Source organism: Brassica oleracea, chromosome C5, assembly GCF_000695525.1.
Source record: "Brassica oleracea var. oleracea cultivar TO1000 chromosome C5, BOL, whole genome shotgun sequence".
In the NCBI taxonomy this organism is placed as follows: domain Eukaryota; kingdom Viridiplantae; phylum Streptophyta; class Magnoliopsida; order Brassicales; family Brassicaceae; genus Brassica; species Brassica oleracea.
In genome coordinates, this window is record NC_027752.1 from 19115218 (window position 1) to 19126071 (window position 10854).

The 10854-nt window shown below is 36.9% G+C and overlaps 2 protein-coding genes across 2 annotated transcripts; one reads left to right on the plus strand and one right to left on the minus strand.

The window, feature by feature from the left end:
- Positions 1-3730: 3730 nt before the first annotated feature.
- On the minus strand, positions 3731-6916 carry LOC106344711. The gene is made up of 4 exons (XM_013784030.1): positions 5783-6916; positions 5340-5624; positions 4254-5112; positions 3731-4167 (listed from the first exon to the last, which is right to left on the minus strand). The coding sequence occupies exons 1-4, from the start codon at positions 6914-6916 to the stop codon at positions 3731-3733; spliced, it is 2715 nt and encodes a 904-aa protein (XP_013639484.1).
- Positions 6917-7754: 838 nt separating this feature from the next.
- Positions 7755-10193, plus strand: LOC106296092 (uncharacterized mitochondrial protein ymf11). The gene has a single exon (XM_013732148.1). The coding sequence runs from the start codon at positions 7852-7854 to the stop codon at positions 9946-9948; it is 2097 nt and encodes a 698-aa protein (XP_013587602.1). The 5' UTR covers positions 7755-7851; the 3' UTR covers positions 9949-10193.
- Positions 10194-10854: the final 661 nt, after the last annotated feature.

Here is a 10854-nt window from a genome sequence, read left to right on the forward strand (position 1 = left end):
TGTTCCAAGTTTTTTTCCTTACTCACAAGTGGTAGTGATACAGTGTAAAAGAAAATAGAATAACTACCATTTCTTATAACAAACTATGATTTTAAAAAATTATTCTTCGTTAGTAACTATAAAAATATTTAAAAGTTAATAGCAAAAAAAAAATGGAAAGGAGAGAAAATAGGTTTAACTATTTTGCATTACAATAGGCATACACCGTATTTGTAGGATTTAAATATGTATATGTTATTCATATAATAGAAAACAAAAGTAAATGTAAGTTATTAAATAAATTATTTATTCAGGAATTTATAATCTTCGATGTAGGTCTTCGAGATAGCTTATAAACGCTTGCTGTAGATACGCGAACATTGTTCTATACTCTTTTAACACCTGTTCTGAGTCCCAGCTTTGGAGACACAAAAAGACAAGTAAGGTTTTTGTGTTTGCCCCATTTGGTTTGCTTACAAGTTTCTTTGCCTGTTTCAAGACCTTGGCCATCAACAACTATACAAACAAAAAAGTAACAACAATATCATTCGAAGGAAAAATAATTACCATAGATATTATGATGTGATTGCAATGGTGAAAATATTTAGATGATAATAAAATAAAAACTAGTATAAACGCATACATTCATGAAGACGAAATAAAGCAATCAAGATGATGAAAACTATAACGAACTGTGATGACAACATATTGTTCTTTTTTATATTCTTACACTACAAACACGTTTATTGTTGTTGTTTTTTTAATCTTATGTTTACTTGTTTGATGGTTGAAATTTTTATTTGAGGTGGAGATTAATTTATAGATAGAAATATGTAAACTAGTAAGGCATGTCTTGCATATGGCCGCGATATAGAAAAATTGGTTAGATTTGTTTGGCTTATTTTTTCTAACTATTATGTGGTAATTATACTGGTGTTTAACACTTTCTTCCTTTTAAGTTACTTTTAGAAACAATCAAACTTTTTTGAGATAGCCATATTGGAGCAATAAATTGGAGTTATTAGCTAATTTACTAACTGTTTATAATAAAATATTTCTCTATAAAATATTATCGAATCTCACAAATCTCATTTTCAGCAAAATGTGAATCTCTATAAGAACTTTTAAAAAATCACATTTCGCTGAAAAGAATATTTGTGAAATTGGTAATATTTTTAGAGAAATATTTAATTATTAATGGTTAGTAAATTAGTTAATAACTCCTATTAATTGCTCCAATGTGATTAGCACACAATACTTTGACTGCTTCTAAACACCAATATAATTACCACAAAATAGTTAGAAAAAACAAGTCAAACAAATCTAACCAATTTTTCTGGATCACCATGCAAGACATCCATTGCTAGTTTACATTCTCTATTTATAAATTAATGTTCACCTCAAATAGAAATTTCAAACCATCAAACCAATAAACATAAAATTCAAAAGAAACAACAATAAACGTGTTTGTAACGTATGAATATCACAAAGAACAATATGTTACAATACTTGTCCTTGTTGTGTCTCCAAAGCTGGACTTAAGAACAAGTGTTACAAGAGCATAGAAGAATGTTCGCTTAGGTGCGGCAAGCGTTTATAAGCTATCACGAAAACCTACATCAAAGATTGCAAATACCTGAATAAATCATTTATTTAATAATTTATATCTATTTTTTTTTCATTATATGAATAACATGCTTATTTGGAATCCAACAAATACGGTTTATGCCTATTGATATTGTTTACTAGATTTTAATAAATTTATAACCAAATAATAGATAAGTGACAAAAAAAAACAAATAATTGGTTGATATTTACTAATATTAAAATTTATAGAATATTTTATAAGAAATTATTATGATATCGTAAAGTTAGAAAAATATTGGTTACTAAATTTTAATAGATTTATAAATAAAATAAGTATGTTATTATATTTAAAATATTTTTTTCGAGATAAAGTGCTGTTTATTTAGTGATTTATAAATATTGATTAAAGTTATATATTAGTTAATGTTATAGAGCTAATATAGAATTTAACTATTGAAAAGTAATTTATATCAAAAATACAAATACATAAATCTAACAGATATCCATGCATTCACGAATTGTCTTACTTCAACATCAAAGTAGTAAACTCTAATAAACTCATAACACAAATTTCACATAATCTGAATCTTTTGTTTGTATGCTTGTAGCTATTTTATAATCTGGATCAAAACTTGTATAGTATTACATAAACGGAATATTTAACAGATCCACCTAAATGCCGTCACGTACATGGTTTTGGTTTCATTATGTACTACTACTTCACAGTTTCGTGTATTTGGTTTAAGGTTCGGAGCCATCGACATTCAGTGGGAGACTATCTAAATGATAAAACGGCTCTGATGAAGAAGCTAATATTCTATTAATAGAAGAAGAAAGTTTGTTGTATTGATTGTAACTGAATCTGTTACATTCACTCTTTTATATGAAAGAGTGTTTTCGGTATAAAGCATAACAGAATACAATAGACTCGGTTTACATAAAACCGGACTATACATTTTGATATCTAATACCCCTCCTCAAGATGGCATGTATATGTTAGACAATGCCAACTTGCGAACATGAGTAAGAAACAAAGCAGGGTACAAAGGCTTTGTAAACATGTCGGCGATTTGATTCTCTGTCCGTACATGTAGAGTCTTGATCAAACCTCTCAATATCTTCTCACACACAATGTAACAATCATTCTCCAAGTGCTTAGTCCTCTCATGAAATACATCATTGTTAGCAATATGTATTTCCGCTGTAGAGTCACAAAAGAAAGCTGCTGGTTGTTCTTGTGGAGCAAGGAACTCCTTAAGAAGCTTTACCAACCAAGCAACTTCACGAATGGCAAAATCCATGGCACGATATTCAGACTCCGCAGAAGAATGAGAAACGGTGTCCTGTTTCTTGGATTTCCAGGAGATAAGAGATGGTCCAAGAAACATACACCAGCCTGAAGTAGAGCATCGTGTATCAGCACAAGTAGACCAGTCAGCGTCTGTAAAGAATTTGAGAAGCAAATCTGAATGCACAGAGTAGAAAAGCCCTTTGCCAAGAGTACCCTTTAGGTAGTGAAGAACTTTATAAGCTGCTTGAAGATGAGATTGCTTAGGAGCAGAGGCAAACTGACATAAATGATTAACCGCGAAGGTGATACCCGGGCGAGTGATTGTCAGATACATCATTTTGCCCACAAATCTTCTATATACGGTTGGATCAGAGAGAACTGGTTCAGGACTGTCTTGAACAAGCTTGATACTTGGATCCATAGGAATAGATGACGACTTACAAGCCAAAAGACATGTTTCTTCAAGCAACTCCAGTGCATACTTATGTTGACAGATTGAGATCCCCTCCTTAGATCGTGCAATCTCAAGTCCCAAGAAATAACACAAAGGACCAAGATCACTTAACTTGAAAGACTTGTTGAGATCTTCTTTAAGTTGTGTCACGCTATTATCATCATTACTAGCAATAATAATGTCATCAACGTAGACTAGAACTGCAACATATTTACCATTCTTGTGACTGATAAACAAGGTATGATCGGAATGAGACTTCTGAAATCCGAGAGCCATAAGAGTACAACTGAATTTCAGACACCATTGTCTTGAAGCTTGACGTAGACCATACAATGATTTGTTGAGTCTACAAACCGGATTAGGAGGTAAGACAATACCTTCTTTGGAGTATAACCCGGAGGTAAGGTCGTATATATCTCCTAATTGAGTTTTCCGTTTAGAAATGCGTTAGATACATCCAAATGCGTGAGGCTCCATTGTTTGACAGCTGCAACAGATAGTATGGTCTTGATAGTAGTCATTTTGGCTACAGGAGAAAAGGTGTCAACAAAATCAATCCCCTCCTGTTGTGTATAGCCTTTAGCTACCAAGTGTGCCTTATATCTTTCCAACGTTCCATCAGCATTAAGTTTTACTTTATAAACCCAGCGACAGCCTATGGCATGTTTACCATCAGGAAGAGATACTACTTCCCATGTATCAGTACTTTCCAAAGCAATGAGCTCCTCATTCATAGCTTTGATCCACTCATCAAACTTCTTAGCTTGAGCAAACGAAGAAGGTTCAGGATGATGCATAACAGAGCAAATGTAGTTCTTATACGTCTCAAACAGTTTATCATAGGAAACATGTGCTGCTAGAGGATAAGATATATATTAGTCTTTGTCATGTTGCAGTAATAATCTTGGAGATACGCTGGTGTCTTGGATGAACGTTTCTGACCACTGTCTAATGCAGCCATAGATGAATCTACAGATGCAGAAACTTCCTTATCTTTTGCAGGTATAGTAGTAGATGAACTTGGATCTATAGAGGCAAGAACTTCCTTAACTATGATAGGTATAGTAGTAGATTCAGCTCTAGTTGGTGCACCATCATCAGTCATAGGAGAACCAAATATGTCAGGAAGATCTTTAGGTTGATCAAACGGAAAGATATCTTCATGAAAGAACACATTTCTGGATATAGAGATGACATTAGTCTCCAAATCCATAACCTTGTAGCCTTTATAACCAGACGGATATCCAAGAAATATATTTGTTTTGGCTCTTGGTTGAAATTTATGTATGTTCTTTGAAGAAGTGGAAACGTAGCAGAGACATCCAAACGTACGTATCCCAGTGTAGTCTGGTTGCTTAGAAGTAAGCATTTGATAAGGAGATTTATCTTTGAGTAAAGGAGTAGGAAGACGGTTTATCAAGAACACCGCAGTTAGAACACAGTCTAACCAGTATTCAAGAGCTAGCTTTGCCTGAAACATCAATGAACGAGCAACATTCAATATATGTTGATGCTTCCTTTCAACAACTGAATTTTGCTCTGGAGTTTCTGGACAAGAATGAAAGGCTGTGACCCCTTTGGCTTTGTACAGAGCAGAGAATTTCAGCTCAGGTGCGTTATCTGACCTTACTCCTTTAACTGTTGTTTTGTACTGTGTTTCTACAATTGTTAAGAACTCCGGAAACAATGTATGGACCTCATCTGTTGTGTGCATGAGATATATCCAGGTGACTCTAGTGTGATCATCTACAATCGTGAGAAAGTATCTATATCCTTCATTTGAAGTCACTGAGAAGGGTCCCTAAGTATCAATGTGCAACAAATCAAACAGCTTGATACTCATATTGTTTGGAGAGGGAAAAGATAGATGTTTCTGTTTGGCAAGAGGACAAATAGAACAATGAAAAGATGTTTTATTTCTTTGAGGAGTTCCCAATACATTGGAGATTGAATCAATCTTTTGTATTGCAGGATGTCCTAGTCTATTGTGCCACAAGGCAGAATCAAGAACAACATTAGCCCATAAACTTGCCTTGTAGAGAGTTCACCAATAGAAGCTTCATCCAGAATGTAGAGGTTTGTGATTTCTTCACCCTGACCAATCATCAACCCCTTGGAAAGATCATGAATCATACAAGAGCCCCTGTCAAATGCAACTCTATAACCCAAGTCTCTTGTCATCTGACTGACACTAATGAGATTTAATCTGAAATCCAGAATATAGAGGACATTATTCAAGATTAAATTCTCATTTATCTTGACCTGTCCAGTTCCAATTATCTTCACTCCTAAACCAGTTGGTAAGCTTACTGACTGATTAAGAGTTTCAGATAAATTCAGAAACTTGGTTCAGTCATGACACACATGGTGAGTTGCACCACTATCAATGATCCAAGATACAGAGGACAATACATTTCCAGTAGCTCGTAGAACTCCAACAAAGTATAGAGTGTTGGAAGAAAGAGTCATACCCGGGAGAGTTGTGATAGAACCTCCAGAAGTAGAAGCCACATTTTGATTTTGGTTAGTGGAAAGCTGTAACTGAGTGTTGAAATACTCAATACTCCTTGAATCTGATCTTTGGACAGTGTATTCATCATGCATGTAGCAATAGAATCATTAGTATTGTCAGCAAGAGTCATAATTGCTACCACAGGTTTCACTGGATTGGTTTGTTTCTCAGCAGCCGCCAATCTTTTAGATTTGAAACCCGGTGGAAAACCAGGAATCTTGTAACATTTATCCATAGTGTGACCGGAATAGCCACAATGAGAACACAGGAGCCTGCTTTGGCGATGAGACTGAGATGACTGAGCCGCATTGATTGAAGCTGGAGGAATGTCAGTTGTGACTTGAAAAGCAGATGCATTCGAGATAGGATTAATGCTCCTTTGACTGTGATCTTGATCGAGAAGGTTGTAGACCTCAGCCAGATCTGGAACATTCAGGTTGTAGACCTCAGCCAGATCTGGAACATTCTTTTTCATGATGATTTGACTCCGAGAATTGGAGTAAGAATCATTCAATCCTGCTAGTAGCTTGATGATCTTAGCATGCTCTGCCTTAGTATACGTCGCCTTGCAACAATTACAGTTTTGACAAGTCTTAACACAATCCGCTCCATCAAGCTCATCCCAAAGAGTCTTCAGTTTTGTGTAATACGTAGATAAATCCATAGATACTTGATGGAGAGACCAGATTTGTTGAGTAAGATGATAAGATCTTGGAAAATTTGTGATGCGGAATCGTGTCATCAGATCTTTCCAAATTTCAGAAGCATCATTAAACCTTAGTATACTTCCATAGATCTGCTTCGTCACAGAGTGAAGAATCCAAGACTTGACCATACTATTGCAACGAGACCAGATTCTATAATGAGGATGATTCTCAGGTGGCCTAGGTAACGAACCATCAACAAATGATAGCTTGTTCTTCGCATCTAGAGCAATAGTGATAGCTAGAATCCAAGTGCTATAGTTCGTACCGTCAAGTACCTCTGAGATGATGAATGCTCCAGGATTATCACCGTTTGTTAGGAAGTAAGGCGAGTACTGGATTCCATCGAAGTTAAACGATTCTGTTGGAATCAGATTTGGAATGTTCATCGGATAGATGAGCTAGGATTTGTTGGAAATGGCATCGGAATGGCTGGATCTGGAATGGTCATCGTCGGAATAGATCGCCGATCTGCTCGTCTCGCCGGATTCGTCACTTTCGTCGCTGAAGTAGCTGCACGAACACCTCGACGCGAAGATTGACGAAGAGTAACCATTTTTGATGATGTTAAAGCTCGATTTCGACGGAATAATCGAAATCAGAAGCTAGATAGTGACCGAACGGTGAAGAAACCGATGAATCTAGGTCAAACGAAGATCGAGAGCTGAGTTTCGAGCTCAGCGCTCTGATACCATAATAGAAGAAGAAAGTTTGTTGTATTGATTGTAACCGAATCTGTTGCATTCACTCTTTTATATGAAAGAGTGTTTTCGGTATAAAGCATAACCGAATAAAATAGGCTCGGTTTAACATAAACCCCACTATACATTTTGATATCTATTATCTATGAATCTCAACTAATTAATTAAATCTTGCGGTGATCAGCGACGAAGATTATGAATTGCGGGTCTCGTTTAGAATCTATTTCCTTGCGATTCGAGGTTGGTCGTGTGTCTCTTGTGGACACGGTGGTTTAAATTTGTTTTGGTGGGAGTCTTTTTCGTGTATACGGTAGATTATGTTTGGTAAAGTTCGTAAAGTGCTCATGGGTGATTGATAGATAATATATGGATCATCATTGTATATTTATGGTCAAATCTAGAGGTTGGTTTGATTAATATAATTTGAAGCTGAGCCCAAAATATTGTCCTCACCTGCATAATACTTTCTATGGCTTATATAGGGTGTAGGTCGAATTTCAAAACCTAAGCCTCGAGTGTTCTTAACAGAAAAACATTGGGGCTAAACTAGGAAACATAATTTTACAAAACTAAAAAAAAAAAAAAAAAGTCTCTCACGCGTCCGTCTTCGGATAGAGAGAGAAATGAGAAGACTGACACATCGTTCCATCCCACTGAGGAATATCGCCGAGCACTTAAACTGCAAAACCTTCCTCAAACCAATCTCTTCTCTCCCCAATCCAAAACCGGAATCACGAGAACCCTCCTCGACCCAAGACCCGTACTCCCTCCTCAAGCAAGACCCGGTAGAAATCTGCCTCTCCCTCTGGGTCAAATCCTTCTCCTCTCCTCCCTCCTCCACTTTCTCCAACCTCACAGGCTTCCTCTCCAAATTCGACCTATGGATCCTCGCCTACCAGCGAACCTGCGCTCACGTCACCGGAACCTTCCCGCCTCGCAGCGCCATCCAGTTCAAAGCCCTCCGCTCGCTCCTCTCCCTCCAGCAAGCCGTCACGCGCTCCGGCGGCAAGTTCCGCTGGAACGACAAGATGAACCAGCTCGTGAGGAGCCCTAGCGAGAAAGGAGCCTCGGCGAGGAGGATGATGGAGTCCGAAGAACCGATTTTTCAGGACCGTGTGGTTCACGAGGTGCTGTTGATGGTTGTGGAGCCGTTCTTTGAAGCTAGGTTTTCGAGTAAGAGTCATGGGTTTAGACCTGGGAGGAATCCGCATACTTTGATTAGAACTGTTAGGAGTAACTTCGCTGGGTACTTGTGGTTTATTAAAGGTGATGTTAGTGAGGTTTTGGATCGTGTTGATGTCGATGTGGTGATGGCTTGTCTTCAGAAAGTTGTTAAAGATAGGAAAGTCCTCGGCTTGATCGAGTCTTCCTTGAGAATGGGTGATAATAGAGTGACGATGAATCGTGTTGTTGAAGAAAATGGCAATGATGGTTTGGGAGCTAAGAGGCGGATCGAGCGTGAGAAGAGGATGAGGACGAAGAAGAAGATTTTAAACGACGATGAGCCAAAGCCTGATCCGTATTGGCTGAGGACTTTCTACAGTTTTGCTCCTAAGGAAGCTGCGAAGGTTCCTTCTTATGGCTACTGTGGCATACTGAGTCCTTTGCTTGCTAATGTGTGTCTTGATGAGCTTGACCGGTTTATGGAAACGAAGATAGTTGAGTATTTTAAGCCTTGTAAAGACGATTCCATATGGAAGGAGTCTATTGAAGATGGCTGTCATAACCCTGCCTGGCCTGAGTTTGTTCCCTCCAGTGGGAAGGAGAAAACTAGGAAGATGGATTACATTAGGCATGGAGGTTATTTCCTGATTGGGATTAGAGGGCCTAGAGAGGATGCTGTAAAGACGCGGAAGGAAGTCATTGAGTTTTGCGATAGAGTTTTCGGTTTGAGGTTGGATAATTCTAAGTTAGAGATTGAACATATAAGCAGGGGGATTCAGTTTCTCGACCACATTATCTGCCGTAGAGTTATTTACCCTACTCTGCGTTACACTGGAAGTGGAGGCAGCGTTGTGAGTAAGAAGGGCGTTGGAACGCTGCTCTCTGTGTCTGCTAGCTTAGAGCAATGCATCCGGAAATTTAGGCGGCTTGCTTTTGTTAAAGGAGACAAAGATCCCGAGCCTTTGCCTTGTAACCCGATGCTTTATTCAAGCCAGTCTCATAGTAACTCTCAGATGAATAAGTTTCTTGAAACGATGGCTGATTGGTACAAATATGCAGACAACCGCAAGAAGGCTGTTGGGTTCTGTGCTTATGTGATTAGAAGCTCTTTGGCTAAACTATACGCTGCAAGGTATAGGCTTAAATCTCGTGCCAAAGTGTACAGCATAGCCACAAGGGATCTTAGCCGTCCATTAAGTGAGAGCAGCAAAAACTCTGCACCTGAGTACTCTGATCTTCTCAGGATGGGACTAGTAGATGCTATAGATGGAGTTCAGTTCTCTCGCATGTCTTTGATTCCATCTTGTGATTATACTCCATTCCCTAGGAACTGGATACCAAACCATGAGCAAGTTTTGCAGGAGTACATCAAGTTGCAAGACCCTAAATTCTTCTGTGAGTTGCATAGGTCGATAAAACGCAAGGGCCTAACCTTGCCTCAGGATGAGATCTCAGAGGTTGTGTGGGATTTTAAGACTCTTGGTGCTTGGAGATCAAAGTGTGAGAGTAAAAGAGAAGCAGATGATGGGTTGGAGAAAATAGACTCACCACCATGATTATATACCATGGCCTCTTTTAAAGAGTTGATCTTTGATACACCAGAGACAGTATATGCATCTTCCTTCACATTTAGCCACTGAGTCGATTCTTATATGTTGATTGGAAGCTCACTGTTATACTTCAAGGCATGAATTTCAGAACTTGGTTCTTTCACATTATGATCCATTAATAATTCTCTGTAAAAAGGATTCTCTTTATGATATTAATCAAACTTTCTGTTGATATGGAACAGTTTCTGTTCTTTTATTATTTGCGTACATCATAAAGGGTATCAACTCTCTATCTGAAATGCTGAAACTTTAAATGTTCATGACAGGCTTGTGGTATTAGCAAAGGTGATCTTCTCAGGGTCTTTCTCTTTGATGAAGATATCATTCACACTTCACAGGAACCCATATCATGAGTTCCTCGCTTTTGACTCCGGCTCTCTACAAATACAGTTATCTTCGTGTCATATATCACTTTACGACCTAGTGAATGTATGCTAAATCTTGTTTCTCATCCTCATCCACACAAACCCTTTTGTTCTGTTATAAAATCAATTGAAAAAAAAATCTAACAAAATCTTATTTAAATATTTAAATATTTTTTTATAAAATAACATATTAATAAATTTCGGTAATTAGTAATATAATATTATTATAAATCAATGTTAACTAAAATTTTAGTATAAAACAAAAAAATAAAAATTATATACTATTTTTGTAAATTCTATAATTATATTATGTATTATATAAAAATAGCAGTGCTATATGAATTATATATGAAAATTATATTAAATAGGTAAATTAATAAAGTATATATTTTTTAAACTTTTTTCATTTAAATAAATTATCATTCATCATTAAAATAGGTTACATTTCGTAAACTATATAATATTTTTATACAAAAATAAATGTATT